At 40.5% G+C, this 27,687-nt stretch overlaps 2 protein-coding genes across 7 annotated transcripts in view; both read right to left on the bottom strand.

Moving 5' to 3' along the window:
- Window positions 1-550: 550 nt before the first annotated feature.
- On the bottom strand, window positions 551-23,423 carry LOC145453938 (uncharacterized). 2 transcript variants are annotated; one of them, XR_013919979.1, is made up of 9 exons: window positions 23,173-23,423; window positions 22,221-22,290; window positions 22,091-22,155; window positions 21,957-22,034; window positions 19,562-19,648; window positions 19,290-19,379; window positions 18,325-18,500; window positions 5,611-14,144; window positions 551-4,624 (listed from the first exon to the last, which is right to left on the bottom strand). XR_013919979.1 is itself a non-coding variant. In XM_080331901.1 (8 exons), exons 5-8 carry the CDS (start codon window positions 19,593-19,595, stop codon window positions 13,977-13,979), a joined length of 468 nt encoding a protein of 155 aa, XP_080188027.1. In that variant the 5' UTR covers window positions 19,596-19,648; window positions 21,957-22,034; window positions 22,091-22,155; window positions 22,221-22,290; window positions 23,173-23,423; the 3' UTR covers window positions 551-13,976. The 2 variants fall into 2 exon arrangements, 1 of the variants encoding a protein (XP_080188027.1); XM_080331901.1 differs by having other exon boundaries at window positions 551-14,144.
- A 1,140-nt stretch (window positions 23,424-24,563) lies between these two features.
- LOC145453578 (uncharacterized) overlaps window positions 24,564-27,687 on the bottom strand; it is a 32,812-nt gene continuing 29,688 nt past the window's right edge. For 2 of the 5 annotated variants that reach the window (XM_080331535.1, XM_080331538.1), the window contains 4 exons: window positions 27,133-27,184; window positions 26,208-26,306; window positions 25,247-25,327; window positions 24,566-24,878 (listed from right to left, as the gene is read on the bottom strand). In XM_080331535.1, the coding sequence (XP_080187661.1) occupies window positions 24,668-24,878; window positions 25,247-25,327; window positions 26,208-26,306; window positions 27,133-27,184 (443 nt within the window). In that variant the 3' untranslated portion in view covers window positions 24,566-24,667. Of the gene's footprint in view, window positions 24,879-25,246; window positions 25,328-26,207; window positions 26,307-27,132; window positions 27,185-27,687 lie in introns of all 5 variants that reach the window. The other 3 variants (XM_080331536.1, XM_080331537.1, XM_080331539.1) reach the window with 2 other exon arrangements.

Genomic DNA, 27,687 nt, shown 5'->3' with positions numbered 1-27,687 from the left:
TCAATCTAGGTAGTTAACGGTCGACCAGGCACTGGTTTTTGAGCAGTTCCAGCTCCAGTTGAACCAACAACTAGAAAACATGTGTTTTTGTTTGGCGTAAATCGAGGCACCCATATGCTGTTGAGTGATGATCTTGTCGCCATCGCTATGCAATAGCCATTACTACTACCAGTGGTGTAGCCAGCGGGTGGGTTTCGGGGGTCAAAACCCCTCCTATTTCGAAGTTGTACTGATTGGTCACATTCCGAATAAATGGATGTAACAAAATACAGGCTTTTCTAAGGACTAAGTGAAGTGCACACATGATTGCACTGTGGTCGTTAACATAACCATCATTGTGTGAAGAGATCTCGCCATCGCGATCAACTCGGACAGACCCACAAAGATGTTAAAGTACGCCGCATTGATGGTGACGCCATACTATTATCGCCTATTTTTCCAATATTTTGCACCTCTTCGTATGTGTGAATAAAAATGTACCCCCCCCCCGCCTACCTACACCCCCACCTTACTACCTTCGCACCCTCCCCCCAAAAAAACCATACCCAGAACCCAACCAACAATTAGGAGAAAGGGCAAACAAAACATCCAGTCACCACAAACCTTATGAACATGAAGGATATACTCCAATAACATAGGAATAATAAATATGATTTCGAGTCCAGCAAACCTAGAGTCACATCACCCAACACCTCCCCCGACATAGGCAGACCACGCCTAGACCAGCAAATTTTTTTTTAAAAAAACTGAAAAAAGAAACAGAAGTTTGTACGTCACGCTCGAATGACTATCCGAAACCACCTCAAAGCTTGACAAGTACCAAACAGACAAGCACGGACCACACCCATTCCCTATGCTAAATAAAAGATGACGTCATCCTTCAAAATAGCACATCCATCATGATTGAGGGAGAATTATGAATTGAATTAATGCGCCCTTACCTTACCATCAGGGAAATTGCCGCAGATATGAGACACAAAGAAAAAGATGCAATGGTATCCATAGATTTTTAAAAAGCCAATGATTCAGTTGATCACAGCTTCATGCATGATGCCCTTCGCAGCGTTGGCTTCGGGCCGGTCTTCCAAAACTTTTTTAAGGGGAGATATAAGAACGGAACTGCAAGAATCTCTATCGACGGCCGAACTGGAAGGGAAATTCCAATTCAAACAGGAATCAAACAAGGTGATCCCCTATCCATGTACATTTTTACCATTGTGACAGATTCCCTATTACAAAGCCTAAACCAAGAGATAGAGGGATATCGTCTGACCGATCTCAGAAACAAGATCGTAGCCCTGTCGTACGCGGACGACATAACAATCACAGTCACGGACGAAGAGGACACCGAAAAAGCGATCGAGATTGTCAGATGCTTCGGGAAAGCAAGCGCGCTTCAAATGAATGAGGAAAAAACGTAAGGAATCAGTTTTGAAAGGAAAAAGTGGAGAAGAAAACCGACAAATATTCAATGGGTAGGAAAACTAACAATACTTGGAAACATTGTAGCTCACAAGGAGAAAGATGCAAACACTCAATGGGAACAGTCAATGGACAAAGCGTCCAACTTCATGCAAGAAATCAATTTCCAAAGGCTTGAAAAATTAGCTCTAATAAGAAGTAACATCCTACCCATATTTAGTTACAGAGCAACAATATCGCGCTTCCCGAAATACCGGCGGGCCGGGCTCGAAAGAGAAGTAATGTGCTTCCTTTTCTGAAAGGACGGAAAGATGACCTATCCGAAGACAATACAAGCAAAAGAAGGAGGCCTCGGACTCCTAGATATTCCGCGAACAACCGACCTGCTTTACATCAAACAGGCCACACGCTTCATACAAAAAGCGGGAAAGCCGCCAGACAACGAATGGGAAAGGAGAGTCGAACAGCAACTCGCCATAACTCTAAAAAGGTATAAAAAAAACCGCATACATTTCAGCCCCTCCCACATTAGACAGAAGTGAACGAGACACTAAAAGAGCTGCAGATCGAGCCCGGGAACATCACTAATAGTAAAGAAATGTACAACACCACAATCAGAAAAAATCACGCAACAGAGCGCAGAGAGATGCTAGGGCCCAACTTGAAAGGCATACAACATCAATGCTTGAACCAGAAACAACGCCAAATAAATTGGGACATAGCACACTACCTGCTTCCAACAAGGGACAGATTGCATGCAAGGTTGGCCGCTCATACTGCACACTGCTCTTTTTGTAACATTCACGCAGGGACCCAGGACCATCTATTTGTAAAATGCGAGGCAACAAACCCAGTAATAAATCTGTTTTTAGATTTTTGGAACGAATCGACAGGGGACATAAGACAAAAAGTAGACCTCCGAACCATCATCAACATGAGTCCAAAAGGGCCCATAAAAGGAGGTAACTATAAGTCGCTGATAAAGCTTATATCAATGTTCAAGCAGGCCGTGTGGACGGCAAGAAATAGGAAAATCTGGAAAACACCTTACATCGACAAGATGGATACAGAACTCTGTATTAAGAAGACTCGAAAGAAGAAGCCGACATCAGGATGATGAAGAAACGGAAGAAATCTTAGAGAAGATAACAGAACGAGCGCGAAAACTACGAAGCAATACGCGATAGGCTAATGTATGCGAAACGAACGAACTACAATCATAACACCCATTGTCACGATTCCGAGCTATGTCTGCTTTTGAAATGGTACATATTATGCATGAAACTCCAGGTGAAACTCTACAGAAGCAAATCATACCAGTGCAAATTTTGCCAACAGCCGAATGTTAATATAATCCTTTAATGCATTCATTTCGCCATTTATTTCCATTGTCGAAATCTATATGCACACTTTTGAATTCAATAACCTCTTAAATGTTGAATTAATGCGCACTTTTATGCGCACGAATCGTGACTTACGCTATGCTATGTCCAGTGTGGACTCTATTACCGTAAGTTTACGAGAAATAAAATGTATCCCATACCCTAAACAACACCCCCCCCCATAAAAGACGTTTTCAAGAGACGAAATATTGCACTTGTACACATCTCTGAATAAATCACTAAACCAGGAGTTGAGATTTTTTTCGATGGATTATGATTAGGATTGGAATTAGCGATTTTCGGGGAGATCGATGCCCTGTGGCGAATGGCGACAAAGTTTTTCGTTCTACCTTAGTTACTTCATGTACTTTGGCACTCATTTAGCGTTTTATTTCTTTTTACAGAATTACAGGCATCGGATGTAGGATTACCAAGTGGAATTGGATTAGGATTGGAATATAGAAAATTTCTAGACTATGATTAGGATTTAAAGCTTCAGATTTGGATTGGATTAGGATATAAAATTTCAAATCTGCTCATCTCTGATAGGTTGTACCATAAATCGGGGTTACACTGGATGTATGGGTAACTTTGGACAGTATACAGTAAAATATACAAATTGACGGAGAAGAGTTGCTATTGGAATTCTATTTCTTTCTCGAGGGTCAACAGTACCACAAGTAGTCTCAAGAAAATTTACACAACTATCTGGTAAACTTGACCTATCATTGAAAAATTAATGGCGGGGAACAATATCTTAACAATCGATAGTCATACAATCAAACATTGATGGAATGTGAGCCATATAGTCAGAAATTGACAGAAGGGACCAGTAAGTAGTCCTAATCAATGGCAAAAATATCAATAGGCTCCCCCTAGATCAGTGGTTCTCAAACTTGGTGGTGGGGGAGGGTGAAAGCATCTGAAGGGGGGTGCGAAGCCGCAGTCAACAGAAAATTTTTCAAGCACTGTGTGATTTACCTCCAGCATATAAATATTGCTGTGTATAGGCCTAGTCCGAATTTCGTATTCTCTCATCAGCAGCTATAACCTCCCAAGCCACCTACCTCTTTGTTGGGATTTCTAAAATTCTGATTGCACTTTTTATATTTAATGATATAACGATAAGGAGGTGTGACATTTTTTACTATCATAAAGGGGACGTGTCTAAAAAAGTTTGAGAACCACTGTCCTGGATTGTGATTTTTAGAATTCTGAAAAGTGGTTGCTTTATCTGTATCAAAGTGCATCAACGATATCTGTAACGACTGATCCGATGGCTTTTTAAAATGGGATGAGGTTTTTGAATTAGAGTTTAATAAAATATGAACTAAATGGGTAAGCAATAAGCCAACACTTGATATGTGGGTGGAAGCTAATTGAAAATTTATCACATACTTTGAAATAAGTTTCTGTTTTAGCTAGTAGTTTAGTAGCTAATTTTGTCGATCCAACTGACTAAACAGTGTTCCAAGCATGCCTGAAGGGAAAGTGATGCCTTTTTTCAAGTATTTCAATCTTCTGATGGGCTTGTGAGAGCATTTCGATATAGACATTCATTCAGTCATTTGTTTATTCATTATTTCCAACAATTAAAAACTCCACAAGAACAACATAAGATTAATAGATAGGAGGTTGTCGAAATCAGACACCCATCCTGGCCTAGAACATGTAAACAAGAGTCATGCACACTGAATGGAAGGAAATAGGTGATAACATAAAAAAGACAAAAGATTAGAACGAAATGCAATGTGTCCAATATGTCAGATCCTGGTCCAGTAATCTCGAGGGCATCACGAGCAATGGAACCGATACATAAACTTGACAATTTCCAGCATTTCCATATCTTGCATGCTTAGAATGCCAAATCTTTTATGCAGCGACTTCTTGATCACATATCCAGATCATTTTGGGACTCCGGCAGTAATGGGGAGGACCCGATGTCGAAGTTTCTGCAGTGGTGAAAGTGCATTCTCACTGGTTAAATTCAGCAGAGAATGCCCGGCTTTGAATACCGGGACCACTATGGCAGTTTTCAGACATTATCCATTGTAATCACAATTTTCTATCATTAAGATGAAAAAAGTGCAATAAAACCGCGGATATGCGAGCTGATTCTTAATTAATTCTTGACCAGGTATATGGAATGTCCTCTATGTTTGAAGAATCTCTCAATATCTTTGTCTTTAGCCTTGAAATAGGATTAGTGATGCAATTTATGAGCAGTCGGAATCTTTCTTGTTCGTCTTGCATGAAGTACTTAATATGTTCAATTTTGTTTATTCCAGATCGTACAACAACTGTGGAGACATCCGCACCAGTCAGTCAACTTGCATTGCTTCCTTGAAATGAGCCACAGATGTGTACAGCGATTTTCTGGCAGACATAGACTCCCGAAATTGATCATCATTAATGCTTATTGGGTTGGAACGGTGGCTTGATGGATAAGAGCTGGAGTCCCCTCGTCGACAGAAGTGTTGTGTTTCTTGGCACTATTCCCTAACCATGCACCGGTACCTGAAACAAACTAATCGATAGCGTAGAAATTCTGAGGGCGTTTATTCACGACAAAATCTTCATTGAACAGCGATACATAATAGATTACCGAATGCATCTGGTGCAGAATCAGGCTCACTGTCTTCTAAAATTCCAGTTTGATCGAAGTTGGAGCAAGCAGATAACTTTCAAATTTACACTGCGAGAACCAAATACATGGGATGTGTCCATAGGTGAAGTCGATTTCTCAGATCCTGGTCCGGCAATCTTGAAGGCATGGAGCGCAGTAGAACCGATACATAAACTTGACAATTTATAGCTTTCCAATATCTTGTATGCTTAGAATACCAAATGTTTTGTGCAGCGATTTCTTGATCACATATCCAGATCATTTTGGAACTCTGGAAACAATGTGGAGGACCTGATGTCGAAGTTTTTGCAGTGGTGAAAGTGCATTCTCACTGGTTAAATTCAGTGGAGAATGCCCGGCTTTGAATACCGGGACCACTGTGGCAGTTTTCAGACATTGTCCATTGTAAACACAATTTTCTATTATTCAGATGAAAAAAGTGCAATAAAACCACTGATATGCGTGCTGATTCATAATTAATTCTTGACCAATTATATGGAATGTTCTTTATGTTTGTTGAAGAATCTCTCAATACCTTTGTCTTTAGCCTTGAAAGAGGATTAGTGATGCAATTTCTGAGCAGTCGGAATCTTTCTTGTTTGTCTTGCATGAAGTTCTTGGTATCAAGTATTTAATATGTTCAATTTTGTTTATTTCAGATCGTACAACAACTGTGGAGACATCCGCACCAGTAAATCAACTTGCATTGCTTCCTTGAAATGAGCCACAGATGTGTACAGCGATTTTCTGGCAGACATAGACTCCCGAAATTGATCATCAATAATGCTTATTGGGTGGCTTGATGGATAAAAGCTGGAGTCCCCTTGTTGGCTGTTGTGTTTTTTGGCACTATTCCCTAACCATGCACCGGTACCTGAAACAAACTAATCGATAGCGTAGAAATTGTGACCGCGTTTATTCACGACAAAATCTTAACTAAACAGTGATAAATAATAGATGATCGAATGCAGGATCATATGAAAACAATCAACAATGACATCACAGCTAACTTATTGCAAACACAAAGTAATTCAGCAATTCTCCCTTCAAATCTGAGAGATACTTTACATCAAGCATAACTGTTTTTTTGAGTTCATTTGCATCATCCATGAGGTCCATATTACGGTAATTCGTAGACTTGCCTCTATGTGCTTGAATAAATCAAGCCAGATACATATGGTGCAGAATCAGGCTCACTGTCTTCTTCAATGAATTCCTGCAATACAGCTTCAGCTGTCAAAGTGAATTTCCATTGTGAGGGTACGTATCAGTCCACTAGTATTTCTGTGGCGCCATCCGGACAAGGGTGAAACGATGGGACAGATAGGTGCATGATATCCCTTTCTTTTCATCTTTTTTGAAATTTCAGTCCAGTGCCTGTCGTTGCGAGCTTCTTCATCGACGGAAATGTTGTCTTCCTCTTCAGTATTTCCTTATCATATAATTGGAACAAGCTAATTGATGCAATGCAGATTGCGGACATTTTTATTCATGACAGAACCTTAACTGAAGGAAGAACAAAAACAGATAATAGATCAATATCATTATTCAATAAAAACAATCAACAAAAAGGAAAGGAAGTAATTCTTCAAATCTGAGAGTTACTATAAATCAAGCGTAACTTTTCATCGGTCCATATGCTTCGTCTCTGATTATGAGGTTCATATTTCGGAATTGCATGGACTTTCGAAGAGGCATGACACATTGCATGAAATTGTCTCTGGGTGAGGGCTTACTATCCTTGGATAAACCAAAGCAGATACATCCGGTGTGATGCCAGGCTTGTTGTCTTCTTCCATTCCACAGCTTGTTTGAAGTTGATCAATTTGTTTTCTCCACGTTAGACCAAACGGAAAGACGTTGACATTGACTATTGCAAACCAAATGCCTTGGTAACTGTTGCCCATACTGATTTTGTCGCAGCGGCATCAGAGTAGCTCATGTCTATTTTTAACTCCTTAGGAAAATAAACTTTTTCAAAGATTTTCCAAAGATGTTAAAATGGACACATACTACTCAGATTTCCACTGCGGCTATTCAGGTTTTCATCCTTTTTATGTCCATAATGTAAGAGCATAGCAGGGTTTGCCAACACGCGATTGATTGACAGAAGGTTCAACTTGTTTCTCAACTTCTCTTGCTTGCCTTTAGCTGAGTAAGCTGGAGATGGAAGCACAGTATCAATCATCACACTGATATGTCTTTGATTGATAAACAGCTCAAAGATAATTCCATTTTTACGACATTCTTCTGTACAACATGATGAATTCATATAATGTGGCTTTGACCGTCAAACTTGATTTGTGTAGTGAGGGTTTGATTGAGACTAGTAGCTTTGCTATGGTGCAGTTCATACATGAGAGAAAGGGTGTGACGGATATGTGGATAATATCTCTTTGGGTACATCATTTCTGAAATTCGTCAGGCTGAAACGTACTTGCATTATAAGACACAATGGCAAATAAATAATCAAAATGTGCAAAATCCTGTTCAAGTAGGCTGATCATTTCTTTTCAGAACGTAATTGATCAGGTGGATGCAAGGGTGCTTGGAATACAAGTCTGTTAATACGAGTCCATTGGTTCTCATGATGCTGATTGCATGGCCAACATAAACACAATTGTAACACGTCTCCATGTTATCTCTGTCCATTGGTGGGTAATACACAAAGTTGTTCGATACGTCGCATTACAAAATGTCTCAAATGAAGAATATCCAACATTTTTCCATGACGACTTCGGGAAATGCAATTTTCACCCCTAGCAAGCATCCATTTCATCATCATTGGTTTATTAGCAAATATTTCGGTTCAATATACCACAAAAATGCGATACAATGAAACGATGAAAGGTGTCGAAGCAACTAGGAGTAGTCCATTGAATCAGACACCCACCTTGGCCTAGGCGATGTAAAGAGGAGGTATGCACTATGCACACTGAATGAAAAGTAAAGATAGTATAGAAAAAGGCAAGTAGCAAGAAATGGGTAGGCATTTCATGGAAGGTGAGATCGATAGGTCAGTCGTAGTCCATTTCCAACAAATAAACATCTGGATATTTCACGAAGACTTTGTTATTGAACTGTGGACGTTTTCTAGCCAGAACACAGGATTAGAAGGATGAATGTTGGCTCACATCACATACTGTGCTAACAATGTTCATGTTTTCCTCTTTCTATCCTCTATTATTAAATAGAGTCATGACTGTACACTGGTCACAGTAGTCTGCACAATGCATCATTGTTACCATGCTATTCAATATCATAATCGTATCGATTCACAGTCAGTGCCTATCTAGCTAGACCAGGGTGAAGGAATGCTGAACTAATGAAAATATGCTAGTAATATGCAAAATATTTCCATCAAAAGTTATGATTTTTATTAAAAAATATGTCCAATTAAATGATCACCCAGGACAGCAAATGTCGAACATACTAATGTGTCACATCACTACCGCCCAGCGGCATTATTGTGTTTACACTTGAGTCACGATTAGTAGAAAGTCTGTGACACTGACAAGGCGAAAGTTGACGCACATCTCAGAGTTTTCAGGTAAAATAGGTCGAAACGTAAGTATTCACAGTGGCGAGAATGCCAATGCTAAACCATTATACTCATGTGACACCGTAATCAAAGAATATCTTGCAAATATGAGGTCGCCGTATCGGAGACCTTTCTCTTGGCGTCTCTTCAACAATGCACGGAGATTATTCATATGATCTACCCCATTAACTCTGCTGACCAGAAAGCCATCCCGGTAAAGTTTCACGCCTTCGAAATTGGCTGATTTAAGACTTCCTGGTCCTGACGAGATTCCAAATGTCATTCTCATTTTCAACAATACTTCACGTGTGATGAAAGCGAGATGTTTCTTACTTTCTTCGCCCAATTGTACTTGGTCACATGCATCTTTCGTACAACAATATCCACCACCCAATCTCTGTATCAACTCATCCTCGAGTCAAGGATTGATTAATGAATTAACTACAACAGAATTATCCCCGCGCACGCAAATCTTTCCTAATTTAAGACCAGGAAATGAACATTTATAAATTGGGACAACTCATCGCGGATAGCAAATGCCACTGCATGATATTTGCATTTTTGTTAATCTAACTCTATATCCTTCAAACAACCAAATTCTGGTTTGACAAGTTCTGGCAATTCATTGCTTTTCCATTCGCTTTTTCATTGTTTATACGTTCTTCATCTGGTCTTTTTCTGGGCACGGAAATAAGGAGCCCAGGATAACCTCCGACGCAAAATTCAACCTATGTAGCTGCTTCCTTTTCTCAAGATGATAAAATGAACGCAAGCTACTCTGATTCCACAGCCTAGATATATGTATTCTTCATGTGAGTGTCGGCAGGTGTCACATCGGAAACATGTCTAATGAGCAAGCTTTCTTCCTTTGGTTTCATATCCAGAAACTTGACTCTTGGGGGGGGGGAGTGTCTGGTCCATTTCTTTGCCTTTTCCTTGTATGAGAAGCCTTGAACATGTTAGCTTGAAACAGGTTGTAATCAAAACGAAACAGTTTTTTCACAAAATGGCCCCGGAAAAGGGTTAACGGTTCAGAGCAGCAAGAAGGGTAAATACTTGACCATGATAAGAATGCAACCATCTGATATTAGAATGAATGAGACCAGTTTGTTTGTCCTTCGGCAGTTTAGACAAAGTCAGGCTGTTTCTTTAATCCATATTGAATTTGTGAATAAGCTGGAAGTCTTTTGATTCATTATTATCCATGATCTTGACAGAGACGAAAGATGACTCAGAAATCCCTATCATTGATTTCAATTATGATTTCCAGTCTTCGACAAAGGATCATTTATATTTGAAGTTAGTCTTAATACACCAAGACATTATCATTTAGAATAGCCTGCCCTACATTATATAATTATTCAGCTTGAAATAGATTCTGACTGAGAGAGATCGAGAGTCTTTATTTTCATCCGACTGAAATACATAACAAGCAGACAGCAATAATGATTGCACAGTATTCCGTATCAGATAAGAATAATCGATACGACCGTGGAGGTCAACTAGTCTAATCACACTCGCATCAAACAGGTACACTTGTCTCTACACAGTCTTTCTTCAAGCGTAAGTACCAAACGCATCATCATGCACGCTTGGTATGCATATGCACAGATTTAGTATATGTATATGACACGTTTCTCGGCTACATAAGACAGTGTATATTCCGCAAAATATTGAGGACAGAAATAAAGATGTCCTATTCCTATTATCTCGTCTGGTATCAAAATATGTAGAAGACAAGACTTTCCCTCTAGGCATGCTTGGAACAAGTTGTTTGGAATTTGGTTGGGTTAGGAAATTTGCCACTGGTGCAGTTGCTCGGCCACTTAAGGGTTTTAAGTTAACACACAACCAATAATTAGCATGGAGCTTATTATAAATATATCACGTACCGTAACACGGGGTGACTTTAGCACTGCAGGGTGACTTTGGCCGAAAACCACTATTCGTTTCTATTGCACTCATCGAACAATATATCGATGTATGAGAACTTTGAGCTATTGTTTAGGAACAATCTGCATCAATAGAGTGCTATTATTGCAAATTTCATGTTTGATACCACACTTTTACATGTTCGCAGCCATTTTTATACTGACAGGTTTGGTAAGAAATTTCACCACACTTTTTACGTACTCAAACTTTTGTTTGGTTTACATGCAAAGTAGGTGTTTGAGGCAATTTCCTTTCATTTGCAGACAAAGACTATGTACCTGACAGCATTTATTGGGTTTTCTGGGCGAAACTACAGTTCATTATTTCACAATTGTCAAAATCCTGTGGGTGATCAATTTTTTGCAATTTATGGGGTGACTTTGGCCTGCTATTTAGAGTCAGCTAAAATGGGTATTTTTTGCATCAAGATCAATCTTCTAAATAAATAAATGCCAAGGAAATATAGAAGAAAGCTTGGTGCCAGGAGTTATAAAGACTACACCGCAGATGAGATCCAAGCGGCACTAAGAATGATCGAGGAAGGAATGTCCGAAAGATCTGTGAGGGAAATAACTGGTATTTCGAGAAGGGCTTTACAGAATAAAAGGACAAGAAAGCATCCGAAATCACCAGGAGGCACTGTCACTCGTTCTTATACAAATTACACTGCATAACGTAAAACGTCACCGTCCACAACAACCTATTGTTAACCGGATGGAACACTTAGTGCCCGACCACTCATCTCGTTCAGAACAGATAAAACTTTTTTCGGTCAATTATTCGACAACAACACAGCCTTTTTGGAGACTCGATATATCGACACTGGTTCCGCAAACGCAACCAGAGTATTCAAGGCGGGTGATTCCTATTTCAAGTACCAAAATGGAGTGCTCACATCCCGCAATGCCTCAGTCACTCAAGTCAAATTCTCGAAGGATCTCAACATCTACGATTTATTGGGATCACCACGTGTTGACAACATCACAGAAACCTTTCTGCATTTATTCAGGAAGATGGACTCTTCATTTAGCACAGATTATGATCATGTTCTATCTCACATATCCAGTTCCATGCTGCTAGTACAACGTCTACAGAGCCTGTCTGCTTCGTACGTTTTGAACAGCAGTAGACAGGATGACACTACCCAAATAGACCCCTTAGAGCCAATAAGAGTAGCGTCCGAAGCCATTAATTGTAGCATTTTATCCTTTCTTATCCACGATTACCAACCCTTTGCTTAAACTTTTACTTTCTTGCTGGTTTGTCGCTGCGATGCTTATGGGTTTATACTTTTCTTGTCGTTTATTATGTTGTAATCGTCATAGGCTTAGAGAACGTTTAATCGTGCATCGTGAATCTGCCGCTAGCTCATTTCAGGCCCGCAGTGCACGAATCTGCCGGCGACGGTATGCTGTTGATGAAAGGATTACTCACGACGTTCAGGGAGACGCTAGCGAACTGCAAACGATCCGTACAGGACATGACTCTGACAATCTCGAGGACGATACCAAATCTCTCGCAGACCCGACCAATGTCGTCGAGACATCAATCACTACTTCAGACCCAGATGCAACCAATCAACAACCATCGACTTCGACTATCGATTCGGACACATCAAACAACGATCTGACAACTTCTACCGATCGAGTACCAATTCAGACGATCGCACCACCAAACCAACCAATTTCATCTGTCGGCGACGAAACCGCACCACAACAACAACAAAACCATGTGCCAATGGATTATGCGAGAATCACTGCAGTGATTAACGACCACAGTCCGAGATTCCGTCCCAGGATTCTCAAGATTCTGCACAATTCCAAACGGAAACGACCACGTACGAAGAATTGCCCGCGTCTGCCCATGAGCGAGTAAATCCGAGTAACGCAGTATATGCCAGACCGGCGGGTATGTTATATACTGTTATATATTGACTGACTGACCATGCTTAAATAAACGGTCTGGATAACAAGGTACAAGTTTATTAGCACCGCGCGCGCGCGGTCACGTTGTGACATGGACAATGGACATTTGTGACGCTCAGCGTGAGTGATATTGTTAGGATTAAATTTCTTTATTGTGTATCGTACTTGTGTATTTTTTTTTCATGCCTATACTGTACGTTATAAAAATGAATGAATAAAAACTTGCTCATTGCTCCATCAATTAGACTTAACTATTTTTAGACATCATTTTTCCACTCAGAAATTTCTCTAGTTATGTGATACACCTCCAAGCTACGACTGATTAAATACCTTGATTATCTTACATTTAGACCTATCGTTTTTCTCTTATCTAAGAGGGGGCGGTGCAGTTGCTCGACAACTTAAGGGTTTTAAGTTAACACACAACCAATAATTAGCATGGAGCTTATTCTAAATATATCACGTACTACAAATTGTGCATGCTATATAAAATGCTCATTACGCAATATTGCACGAAGCCACTCTATCGTTCGAGAGACTGCAAAACTGTCGAGTCTGTCTCGTATCAAACCAGACTCATTTACGCTACCTACCGTAAACATCAACGAATAAATCTTGTATTGGTTCAAGAACTTACTACAGAGTTGACGTCCAAGTTAAGTATAGCCCAGCAATTACCTATCACCTACCAGGTTATGCTACTTTGCTACTTCAGGGACTCATTCAATTATAGTACCTTGGATGAACTCAGAAATCGAGAGGCCGACCGTGGATGCAGCAAAGAGTTGTCTCGCCCTCTTTTAGCGTGCGATTGAGATTTCGTAAGTGGTTGTTATGCTTTAGCGTCAAACGTACAGAATCTCTCTTATAGGGCTTGATGTAATTCCTTTCTCGTATTTCGTCTGTTCCTAATTATATTTGAATGGCATGGGCTCACTCTCGGAATCAATCAAGGAATTACGGATCACAGCCACGGACAAATTGCCACTGCCTAATAACAACCGTACCTGTCGGAACTAGGCTGTGGAAAGGTCGTAGCAGCAGATAACAAAATCTGGGGGGCCCTAATATCAATATTCGGAAGACCGACATATACAACCATCACAAAGCTAGAAAAAACTACAACAAGAGAAGAAAAAGAAGGAAATTCAAACCGCTTCCGGTGACAACACGTAAAAGATGACGGCTTCTGTACTCTGGCCGTTATGAAGCGTATAGGTGTTTTCGTACGGCACCTGAAACTGGGAGCCTGCCTTCAGTTCGACAACTTGGCCTCCCAGAGCCAGCTGCACCGTACCTTCTTCGACGAAGCAGGCCTGTAAAAAAGGATCGTATTTGTTGAAACGTAAAAAAAAACATTTTGATGCTTGGTTGTGGACACAGCGAGAAACAAGCACGATGAAAACCAGGACAGGCCACAGGATTAATATTTTGACATCGATTATAATAGGCATGACTATTCACAAAGCAGGTACCGGCGATTCCTATTTTTTCATTGGGCGAAGTGGTCAGGGGCCGAAAATTCCTTAGGCCCCTCCATGTCCAGCAAATTTAGATTTGAATACTAGGCTTCAATCGTGATGCATTTTTAATTCACGACCACCATCAATCTATTTGATACACACCAAGTAAGGTCTATGGTATAAATGGAGGTGGTAAAATTACTGTCCAAATCTTGAAATTTGTCAAGTAGATGATCAATTACTGGCGACATCTTAAACGAATATATGATATTATCATCGGAATGTAGGGACATCTGCTGTCGTCTGGCCATGCTAATTACCTCAGCAAGAGTTTACCAATAGAAGCAAGCATTACCAATTTCAGCTGGGTGATTTACCGCAATTTTCCTTGGATGCTAAACACATTTTAATCAATTTTTTTTGTCCTAAAATCGGTGTGTATTATACACGGGTATAAGAATATTGAAAAAATTTCCCTCAAAATAAAACTTGCAATTACATACACTCATGGTGCCCAGACTTGTGCGGAAATCTAATTACCGCACTTATTTTCTAACCCCTAGTGGGTGTATTTGACTCATTTTCACCTATTGGAAGGTTGTCAAAGGATAGTCCACACAACACGCTATGGTGGAAATCTAGTTAATACACATTTATTCTCAGTTTCTTCGAACACGCTGCATAACAACACAATGCATTCGTATCAGACGCTTGCTCGATGACATTCTCGTACAGGGGGTGCGTATTATACGTGGATGCGTAGCCTACTATAAATGGAAAATTACTGTGAATAGAATACTTGTCGAGAAAGAAATTAATGGTACGTGCTACTTCTGAACCATGACGTATTTTGGAACGCTAGAATCCCCCCTCCACACAATCAAATCAGTAAGGCACACGATCTTAAGCCGTCCTCAAACGCTTGTTAATCAAATTACACAGCCCTAAAGACATTACCAGGCATGTTTGCTTTAATCATTAGAGGAGCCAGATGTAAAACGGCCAAAAATAAGTTCACGAAAATATCAAAATTAGCAATTTTTTGACATATGCCATAAATAGGCATTAGGGTTGTTCAAAATTTGGAAAATGTTTGGAATTATGCGTGTCCATCGCTTCTTCTGTAGATTATTGTTAAAAAACAAAAATGGGCTTGAAAGAAGCTCGCAGGAAAGCCGCTAACATTTGTCTAAATGCGTTTGAAAGTCGTTGATGAAGAATGGGCGGGCAACCGACAGCAGAGGCGGGCAATCACGAAACCACGGTTCTTGATTGGGTAATCGGCTAAGCTTCACTGATTACTGCAACAGCTGACTCGGATTCGGGAGCTTGGCTTTACTAAACTGAAAGTCTGTTTCGCTGAGGTAGAGTCTGTTAGTAGCGGTTGTGGTTCTGTACAAGCGCGTTGTGGGTTGATGAGTCATTAGTAGTACTGTAACACGTGTTCTTTGAATGCTTCAGAGTCGATAGCAGTAGTTTATGATTTGGAGCAACAATAGTGCAGTCATGGCAGAGGCAAAACGGCGAAAGATTGCACACACGCCGCAGCGAAGAACAAGATCCAAATCTGAGCAGTACTTGGTCGGATATACTTGCGATTACATCTGTGGCTCGAGATTACCTACTATACGAGAAATAATGAGTTACTTGCTGCATCTGAAAGAGCATTGTCCTCAGTCAACCCCTACTCATGAACTGTGTACTGTGGTGGTGGATGATGTAATGACAGTGTGGAAAATGGCGAGAATTGCGACAATGCAGAAATCACATGTGGTGCGATCACTTCAAAACCTGCACGAAAGATGGCGTGATCTGAAAAAGAATCCGAAACAGGAAAGTGATCCCAAGGGTAAGAGGAGAAAATTCACTGATAATTTGGACAGGCTGTGGGATATTGGAAGTAGAGATGCCATAACAACAATAGAAAATGACATTTATCTATCACATGAAAGAAAGCTTGAAGACATTGCATTTTATGAAGATCAACGGCAATCTCGCCAGTCAATAATGTTGGGAAGAGACAAAATTCTGTCTAAAGACCTCAAAAAGAATACAGCAGCCATTGCAGATCAAACTGTTGAAAACGTTTCACACGACTCAAGTTGTGACTATGTTGTTTTAGCATCTTCGTCATCTTCAAAAGAGGGTGACAGTTTGAGTTCAAGTTCTGACTATGATGCTGACGTTGGACTTAGCCCCTCGACCCAATCCATATGAGCTAGTAGTCAAAGACGTCTGGAAATGTTTATTTGGAAAAGCAACAACCGGACCAGAGAACACATGGTTTGTCCACGTTAAGAAGAGCTGGAGCAGTCTTGACAGAAAACAGCAATTCAAGACTCTGACTATTCCTATATGCTTTAAAGAACGAGCAGCAATGACAGTTGAGAACTTCAAGCTACTACTCGCCTGATAAGATTTCTTCACACGGGATGACTACAAACAATGTGTGACTAATGCTCTTGCTCTTCTCGGTGCAGATGGAGATATACATCATCACAAACCTGGTGCAACACACCATGCAAGGTGGATGGGCACAATTCTGTATGCTCAGAAGATGTTCATGTGGGCTGATCAGTTACATTACAAATCTGAAGAAGTGGAACTGCTGCATCGCTTCAATGTATTTTTAGTTCTCTTTTATATTCCTGCCTGGGTTGCTTCAAGCATCAGTCGTGATGCAGCCGGTAATGACTTGAGATTTATCCAGGACATGTTGAGTTACAAGGAACATGATGAACAAGTTTCCAAAGCTGCTTCACAAAAGCTTTTAAAGCATGACTGGTATATCGTGAAGGAAACCGCTGTATATGCCTTGTTTTCGCCTAGTGAAAGCAATGAAACCCGAGAAAATATGGCAAAGACGCTCCTGCAGGTAGAGCGAACTTCAAGTTTCAGGAGAGGCCCGCCCTCGTTGAATGCAACTTTACACATCAACAAGGACACTACTTTGTCCGATTTTATTGGGCCACAGTCGTGGTACATATTTGATGTTTTTGATGCTCTGGGTCGTGGCTAGCTCAACCGGTTGATGTTTGGCACCTATCAGATTCCTACACCAGAATGAGCTCCTACATCAGTTCTTTCAAAGTCGTTAATGATGCCGCAGAACGAGGTGTAAAGCTAAGCACAGACTATGCTGCAATCTTGACTGACAATGAACAACAAAGAGACAGTCTGCTTCAAACTGTGGAACAGCATAGGAAGACAGTTGGAGACAGCAGGAAGTCAACTCTAATCGAAAGCCTGTAATCTGCAACTTGTGCCTGACAATGCAACACTGATCTGCAACGTACTTTTTAATGTTTTTTGTAAATAGTGCTTTTCGCCTTCAATTGTGAATAAAAAGTGTAATATGCGTTTGTTTAAGGGTGAGACGTCGACTAGTCATAACAAGCACTACTGAGATGTTGACTCCAGGTGGTAAATTTTTGAGTTTCACTCACTGTCAGAAACTTTTGGAAAGGTTGAAGGTAGCAAGATGCATACATCTAGTTTATTCGTATCTCAACTAGCGAGAGCACCTGTGCAATACATAGCACTTATACACATTCTGCAGGTAGATATTAACTTAGGCGGTTGCAATGTTGTACTATGAACTCTTGATGACAACATTAACAAAGGCAATAATATATCATGTCTGTAATGCCACCAACAGAAACGACTGCATAACAGCACGCAAAAATCGTTACCAGCAGTGTTCACAAAGTCGGTCTTTCAGCCAATCATTAGCTTATTATTACCGGCTTCAACCAATCAGGATTAATGGCTTCTCTTTGCCCGCCCACTTCATCAATTCCCTGCCCACTCGCCGACGGCTACTTTCAAACGCATTTAGACAAATATTACCGGCTTTCCTGCGAGCTTCTTTCAAGCCCATTATTGTTTTTTAACAATAATCTACGGAATAAGCGATGGACACGCAGAATTCCAGACATTTTCCAAATTTTGAACAGCCCTAATAGGCATATCTGGTCATCGTCTAACGGCAAGTCTTACGAGCGGGAAAGAGACAGTACTGAAAAATACATACCAGAGTACCACGGCTCGCACGCCGCTCCGCTTTCGTACACCCCGGGGCGATAACAAGTCGTCCCTGCTTGGTGTCAGTGTTCAACGGGCTTGTAAAGGACACACCGTCGCACATGTGCTTCTTTTGGGGCTCAACGGCCCAGGACCCACCACCAACTACAACCAAGTCTGATAGAGCTGGTAAAGAATAAGAGTTACAGAGTGTTACAGTGTACGTGCCGCTTTTCAGGGGTGAAAAGTCTATTGGATGCGTGGTAAAAAAGCGCACGTTCCAGTCAGGCTAATCATATCCCATCAGTAGAGATGGGCGAACCAGACGATGTGTATTATGTGCAGAAATGTCACCGCCACTAATGATCTTAGCTTTGTGCAGCTAGTCTAGAATGTTCCGATCGAGGTTTCAAGGCTTCCGCGTGGCAAGAAAAATACTCAAAACTCATTGCCATCAGACAGTCGACGAGCATGTCCACATTCAAGTCGAAATACAAACAATTACTACTAAATAAATACAGTCCATCCTCAAGATTACCGGACCACGACTGACCTATCGATCTCGCTTCCCATGACATGCCGCCCTATTTCTTGTCGCATTCTTTTTCTATACTATCTTCTTTACTTTCATTCAGTGTGCATGCCTCCTCTTTACATCGCCTAGGCCAAGGTGGGTGTCAGATTCCATAGACTACTTGTCGCTTCGACATCTTCCTGTCTTTTCATTGTATCGCATTTTTTGTGGTGTATTGAACTGATAAAATTGCTAATAAACCAATGATGAATGATGATGATGATGATAATACAGCCTTTGTTAGACGAGAGTGTATTTTCAGTAAAAAATCGTTTCTTACTACTCGACTGGAATCATTTAACACTGAATTCAGATCTTGCACTCAAATCATTGAAGCAAATAAAGAACACAGTTTCGAAAAAATTCCGAGGGCAACACGTTTGCTACAAATAGATACCTACCGACGCGACGCAATTCATTCGAGGCGGTCCTCATCCCGACCGTCCTACCCGACAAGTTTTGCGACGGGTGCTCCATTGGTTCGGGTTCGGCTGTTTGAAAGAACGAGGTTATTTCCAAAGTACGTAGCGTGGAAGCAGAATTCACGCAAAGCGCCTGATTCAAGTTCTTCACAGGGGTAGGGGTTGACTATATAATGAAAGCACAGTAGATACGGGAAGACACAAACAAGGACACTATGTTTTGAATGTGGGTGGGGGGTGGCCTTACTCACCTAGATCTTGATCAACGGGGGCTGATTCTGCCATTCTAGTGTTGTCGTCGTTCCTTCTCCGCTTCGGCCTCGCACCAGTTTTTTTTCCTGAATAAAACAATCCGATTAACTTCAAAATTGCTGCAATTCCCGCAACCAATATTCCTCACGAGTTCGATTTACCCGATATATCGCGGGCCTCGAAGGATGATTTCAGTTTATCACAAAACTTTGACGAGAAGAGCAGACGTGCCGTCGCCTATGCGACAATGCAGTTTTCAAATCCTCATCGTTTTCCTAATCATGATAAGCTCCTTTGGAAGCGATGTTCACGTTTACAGATTCGAATTACAAACGTAGCCATCCACATTGCGATTAGCGTGCCGGCACTGTCTTTAAAATGTAGGCTTGGAGCGCAACGCTATGTTGCCGGTGACTAATTTGTCAATTGAGAAGTAAAGTGGATTAAAATATATGAGGTAAAAAAATTCCCCTGCCGCTGAGGTTATTATTCTGGTTTGTTGGAACTAATTGAAATGCGGGTTGTTAGTACACTGGAGAGGTATGGCTGTCCTTGGACACGTCATACGATCAGCGCGGAAATATGTTCGGCTTCCATGTATACTTCTCTGTATTTGTTATTGGCAATCGTAATCGTACTTGAACTGTTTAATGAGATGGTTTATTACATCGACAATGTGGTAGCGGGCAGATTTTATTGTTAAACAAATCTCATGAAACAGTCACTAAACGCAGGCTGTTTCTGTGAAGTCATACATCGTTAGTAAATCAAAGTGCAGCCCTTTACCTTTCGTCTGAGTACACCCTGCTTGTTGTGATCAAGAAGGAACGGCAAACATACAGCAAAAAATTTTCAATTGTGACGCAGCAATGGATTAACATGTACGGCTCTTTAGGAGTTGAAATGGAAAATATAGGGCCAACATGGCTCTTCAGACGAAAAAGGTTCCCTAACACTGGGCCTAGGCCAAGGTGGGTGTCTGATTCCAAAGACTAACCCAAGTCGTTTCGACACCTTCCTATCTTTTCATTACTGCAGCAAACAATACGTTCGTATTGTTAAATTTATTCCACTGGAAGCTTTTCGACTGGCTCTCTGCAGCAGTGAACACCAGTAAATGAGGTTAACCAAGTTCGAAATGTAGAAAGAATTTTGTCGTTGTGACGTAATAATGACAAGTACACATTTTTGTGGTGTATTAAACTCATAAAAATTGGTAATAAACCGAACCGACTGATCAGCACCGATTGGCAATGTTATTTACTGATGGCAATCAAGTAATACAATTATTGCAATGGATATGATTAAAATTTTTGACTCAGCCCGCCAGCGTATTTCTACTTATCATTTGGCCCGTGGGGCAAAATAATTGCCCACCCCTGCTATTAATTAATAGGGCTGGGCACAATGATTCAAGTACTCGAATCTGAATTTAGTATTTATTCTAATGATTCGAGTCGACTAGTAAAGGATGATTAATTTCGAGTGAACATGGTACAAAGTTACGAACGTTACTGGAAATAACACATTTCCGAAGTCATGATCATCCTACAACATTTTCACAAAGTGCAGTGAAATCGGAATGGTCGAAAAAATATCAAAGTATCTTTCATGCGACGAATAACAGGCATTATGTTCTTTGTGGTGCCATAAAAGGTACATCACACATTCGGTTGTGATATCATAATAAGTGATACTCGAATACTCGACTCGAAGTATAATACGTGATTCAGAATCGAATCACTCAGGAACTCAATTTTGCCCAGCCCTATAAATTAATAGTGCTCAAAATTACTTGTGTGTCAACAATGTGTTGAAGAACAACACCATCAAAATGTCATTATCACACAAGCATTACAATGAAGATTATGGCGTATCAGTGTGTGGCTTTTGATGTTCCCTTGGAAAAAACATCGTATTTTTGGGTCGAACCGCAACAGCATGAGACCAATTGCTTAAATACAAATGATCTTATAAATATTGGGGATGCAGTTGTCATTTCGGAAGAACGGGGTTTCAATTTTGAGCCCTAACCACCCCTGTGTGTGCTACTGCACACGATGTACCACCTTGAAAGTCACAAGTCGACAACTAATCAAGCCTAATCACCACTGACCCACGATTGCCAAGACCAGCGTACCATCACAGATCATATGTTTTAGGGACTCCATGGAACCACTGAGACTGGATCACGTATCCCCTGGTGTTCCGTGGAACTCAGGTTAAGAATCACTTTTCAAGAGTAACTTTGTTCAGAAAATACATCGTTTGGGCATTTTCATCAAGAAATTGATCCGAGACCTTCCTAGTTATGCTTGTCATCAACCCAAAACAGACTGCATCGAGCCGACTCGGTTTGAAATAGGCGCGAAGAATTCACGAAACCTACTGCACCTTTAGACGCGGGTGGCTTCTTTGGACGCGGCTTCCGTTTTTTAATTTCGACGATTGACGCCTTATACTCTGCGCTGTCTACAAAAAGAAGACACATAAACTCGCTGCCTTCAACCGGCACCGATTCTGCATACCCTTGTCCACGATTTTACGAACACCTAGGATTTTTTTGAACCCGAACTCATCAAACTCATGGAGGCTGCAACAAGACAAAAGATATAAGCGGGACACCGTCCAAACCTTGCGCAGGCACAGTCCACTTACGCGTAATGAAACCCGTACCGAACCCCGGGGGTTACGGGCAGCCTAATCCTTTTACTGCGGCGTCTTTGGTCTGACAAAAAGAGGTTGAATTCAGAAGCTGTATCGACCACAATATTTCCGTTCTGTCACATTTTCAACATATACACGGCGCGCTATTTTTAAAAATAAAGTATCTAATCAACAAAATTGCCTACATTCACAAAAATTCAATATATTTTTCCTCTGTTCATCATTCTTTGAAGGAGAGGTTTTGTGTTTTGGATTTCTGACGGATATACGAGGAAAAGTGCCCAACACATTCTGTGTTCTATCGTGTCGATTCATTTGGTGCTGACCTCATTTTCAAGTTAGGCGATATACTTTTTGGCAAAAAATCTTTTCAGATGTCATTAAAATGTATTGGTGGCTATTTCTACCAAAAGTCCTAAAATCTGATGCTAGCATAGAGATTATCTTTGAAAAATTTCAGCGGGACTCAATATGAACCAATCAAATCGCCTTGGCTAACTCGTTTCATTGTTGCTATGCCAAGATTGGTTGCCAATTAAATGTTGATTTTTCCAAATCCCAATAACTCCGCTTCTATTGAATCAAATTTCCTTTGCATCGTTTTTGAAGACAACTCAAACAATCTCCAAATTTTTTTTCTTCAATTTTTCATAATAAATTTATAATTAAAATTAGCTCTGCGGCAACTTATACCGGTTAGAATTGAACCAAATTTGGTGTAGCGATTTTTAGGGTGACCCAAAAATTTATTTTTGAACAACCCCATTGCACACACATATACATAGTTATATCATTACGAAAACCATTACCTACTTCTTCCCATAAATTTTTCTGTATTCAACCTACATTTTAAACAGCATTCACTCTACTACAGAATCTGTGTCGTGGAACCTTGTAAAGACACGGACAAGGACATATTTCGAACGCAGCTGGCCGTGCTTACCTGTATCCAGTGGTGCGGATTCCGCCACCCTTTTGTTCCCCCTTCTAGGTTTAGGCTGCGCACAGCTTTTCTCCACTGAATGAAATGATTCAAAAATCCTTAATAAAATACAGCAAACAGAATGTGCAACGGAGCAATTTGTATTTCTTTTCACATAATATTCGTTAAACGTTTTCAAATATAAATAATCGAGTATCCCATATTATTCGAGCACTCGAATCATCAAGTCCAGCCCTACTCCCAGGACCCCAAGAGCCCCCCCTCCAATGTGTCAATCTGTTATGACGTCAAAATGATGGGAACTACAATACTTGAGTCTTATACGCGGTTCTACCAGCCAACGTGATGCGCCGTTCATACATTGGAGTCAACTTTTATCAAAATGCCGAGGTTGTGTCAACAACAAAAAATTCGTGTATCATCACAAAAGAGGACATTGAGAGCTCTCCTGTTCGAAATTTCCTGCTGGCGAGGTCATATTCTGTGATACGGTTGTTGATATACGATTTTCTTTCCAATTCTCTACAGGTTGCTGACGATTACCCCTGACGAGCTTCAGCCAAAAATATCCGGGTTCATATAAATATCAATACACTAGCCAATTGCATATTAAAGTTCTGTACAACCAAGACCAAGTAACTATTTATTACATATTCCGTTGAAAGGATGGTTAACCATGTTTTAACTGTGACAATGTCATAACTGCAGGTTTGTTAAGGGGAGAAATAAAGTCAAGAATTAGCAATAGCCTTACAAGCCTAAATAAGCGCGATCAACCTATCATCCAGGCTAGTGGATCTCAAACTGTAGGGGGGGGGGGCGGGTGCATCCTCTTCGGCGGGCGTGAAATCATTTGAACGGGAAGGGGAAGCGAAGTCATCTGAGAGACATAAAGTTCAAGAATTCGGAACGAGTTTAATCTGGGTTGTAACTTCCAAGTTTTACCACAGCTGTAATGACCCTAATTATGGCGCGGTTTTGAATGTCGTAGTAGTGTCGTATTACCCATACATCGATGCTAGATTGTGACTGATACCAAATTAATTTTGTCAATACTATCTGTACTGCATGAAGTTATAATCCTCTTTCTTCCCAAGTGATCAGATATAACGGTAATGCTAATGTCTTTGAAAGAAGACTCGCAGTCATGACCTTAACGTGGGTTGGATTCAAGCGGCCCATTGGTATTTATCACATTGGGGAGTCGCATGTCGGTGAAACGTTTAATTGCCTTGGTATGTCATGGCCAAGATTTCCATGATGCACACACAGGTTGCAGCATACCCATAGGCGAAAGAATCCCAACAAGCGATACGCTCATAATTGTGAGTACAGCTACTTGATTCTATAAATTTATGCGTATTTTGTTCGAGATTGGGTACATCTATATTCCACGGCAAAAAATGTTGTGACACAAAATTTCACTTTGAACAACTCAATACTATAATTTGGGCGCGTTCGAGTTTGGTTTGTAAAATCAGGTGCATAACAATTTCTATATTACAGAAGTAATTTCCAAGTTTGTGTCCGGTCCTAAATAAACGGTTCGCGGACCCCAGTTTGAGAACCTCTGCTGGAGAAGGTGACACAAAACAAGACACTCACGTATCGAAGGTGGTGGCTGCTGGCCGCTTGTTGCCGCTGGCTGCGGGCTGGTGGTGGCAGGCTGGTTTTTTTTGCTCCGTAAGTTGTAACTGCTGGATGTCCTGTAAAGTTAAAATGAAACTTGAAGCTATGATTGGAAACCAATAGACTGAATGCAAACGAGGACCCGAATATGAAATTTTTGTGCCCGAATTTACAAATTGCTCACGTGTAAATACCGTTAATACAAGGATCACATGAGATTTCTACTGTTAACCAACTAGATAAGAAAGAGTAGGACTAATCAACATTTACATTATACATTTCAAGATGTAAAAGCTATTCAGGCCAATTTAGTTATCATTTAGCAGAAAGTACTTTGGTGACGAGTTTCTATCCACTCCATCATAAAACCGCATGAAGTAGCCCCGGGTACGTAAGCTCATGGAGAACTAGACCTAGCCATAATTTACAATAATGTTCGAAAAACCTCGTGCTTGTTCCAGCTTTTCTGCCACTGTCAGCTTTTACTGGAACTGGGCGCTCTGGTGCGTTAGTCGGCAAGCCAGACCTGCAGACAAAACAAGACTTGCATCTGATTTTTATTTTATTAATAAATTATTAATTTTAATAATCAACACATCCGCCAATCAAGCTGGTGACCAATCAACAATATGATAAGTTTGCCAGTGAAAGTATTTCAGAAATCTGAACGTTCATGGCATATTCTGTTATGTGCCGATAGAATATGCGATGATTAAGTCCTATGAAACGTGTAACGAATGTATGTTTTTTTTTCTAATCTCTGGTGATCCTAGGCCCGTTGCATGCAGTTTTGAACTGATGTTATATAATAACGATCAGCTGAGATAGGGTAATATCATAGTCGAATATACATTGAAGTGCGTGTGATGCAATCAATAATAACAGAATTCCACTTTTGAGTCATAATTAAAAAGCGTGTCCTGAATCAATAGGGATTGATGAGATTGTGGTGCGAAACTTACATATGTCAATCAGCACAAAATCACATCCAACATTGATTGGCCAGACATCTCCAGCGATATCATTTCTTTGCCTCACATGTGTCATGCTGCTTCAATTTCTTACTGTATATGAATTAGAAATCATTTCTGCACTGTGCGTTTGTATACCTAATGTTTAGTGCTGGCAAAATTAATGTATTTTAATCTTTTTGAACTGTCCGAATTAGTTTTGGGACGAGTTTGCATCATTTCTACAGGTGGAATTGCTATATAATGCGCATCAAGTCGCCTCATTACCTAAACATAAACGCGCGACACAGAAAAGCCATCAAATCTCACATTAATCGACTGTTGTCAATAGCTTGCAACCGCAGAAATCGCAATTACTCAAAGGTTTTCAAATCAGGGTTGAATTTCACTGTCAAATGTTGCAACAAAAATGTATAGTCTAAGCAAAACCCTCACCTAGACGTAGTGGCCTCCGGTCCAAGCCCTTCTAATAGGTCTTCCATGTCACCAAAGCAATAACCAACGGGCGAGTTCAACAGGTTTGGTGGTAACCCGCTGTAAAATGGAAATTACGATGTGCCTGGTTTATTTTTAACCGTGTGAAAAGTGAACAAGGCAGAAATGAAGAGGAAAAAAACCTCAAGTTACTCGAAACATTATCAAATGGGCCGAAACAAGTTACAAGAACCTAGTTTGATCTTCTGGCTATAGGGGAGAAAATCATCGCGTCATTGCAAAATTGGCAGCGGTGAAGTGAACATTTATTGGAAACTAGGATGAATATGGCACTACTGAACACAATCTTCAAATCAAAAACGATGAAAACGACTAGCAACTAAAAATGGTTGTGTTCACACTCTACATACAAGTTCAAATGCCGAAAAGATGTACAGATTGGGTGTAGATTGAGAATTATTAGATCACAGTTCACCGAAAACTCTGTCATTCTGTTCTACAACAGCCCAGGTCTACCAACAATATTTGATCTGTTCCTGTTCACCGTAATGTCACTAGCGAAAGTTGAATTTTGATCCATTTATGAAACCGAGTTTCATGACAGCAATCACTAGCACAAAATCGGATTCAGCTCCATGACCCCACTTCTAAATGAGGCATTCCATTCGATAACTTGAAATTTCAAGACCACGGTAATCGTGGGGGCTCTATTCGTGACACGACATAGTTCGATTCTAAATGAAAAGACATTACTTCCCTAAGTCAGATTTTGAACATAGAGTCTTTTTGTTAACGAACCTTCAGGAGGGAGTATCAGAGATCAGGCTCAACGATATAATTCGCTTCAAAATAGGTCATTGATTTGGTAGAACTATCATATAACGACATATATATCTACTTTACGAGAAAAAAGAACGTCACTAACCCGTGAATGCTGGTGGCATTCTTAATTGCTTGGGACATTGAGGGTTCATCTTCTGAAAAATCAAAGTTACAATATGGAATCATTTGCTTGGTTGCTGCCTGCAAGAATACAATTTACCCACTGCAAAAACTACAACATCGGATTCCGCGTATCGTTGCAATGGCCCCAAGAGGGCCTGAATGTGCAACATATAGATCGCTACACAAAATATTCGGTGTTCCAAACTTACGAGACATGAGGAAGCTAGAAATTGCCAAGTTTATCGATCAGTTCCATTGTGATCACTGTCCCACAAATTCCAACAACTACTTCACCTCGAAATCAAAAGCGCACACGTACGCAGAACAAGTCGCATGTGATCAGAATGGAATACATGAAAACGCATCTCTCTTACAAGTATAGCAGTCATGTAGTGTGAAACAGCCTCTCACTGGCTAACCAACATTCGAATTGAATTGCAAGCAACTTCTACTGAATCAATACTAGTCAGCCCTCAAAATTACTGGACCACATTTTGATTTATCGACCCCGCCTACCGACACATGCCGCATTCAT

This window comes from Botryllus schlosseri, chromosome 13 (genome assembly GCF_051294905.1).
Source record: "Botryllus schlosseri isolate E-star chromosome 13, Bs_hap1, whole genome shotgun sequence".
Taxonomy (NCBI): domain Eukaryota; kingdom Metazoa; phylum Chordata; class Ascidiacea; order Stolidobranchia; family Styelidae; genus Botryllus; species Botryllus schlosseri.
The sequence above is the reverse complement of the archived record's forward strand: the minus strand, read 5'-3'. Positions and strand labels throughout refer to the sequence as shown.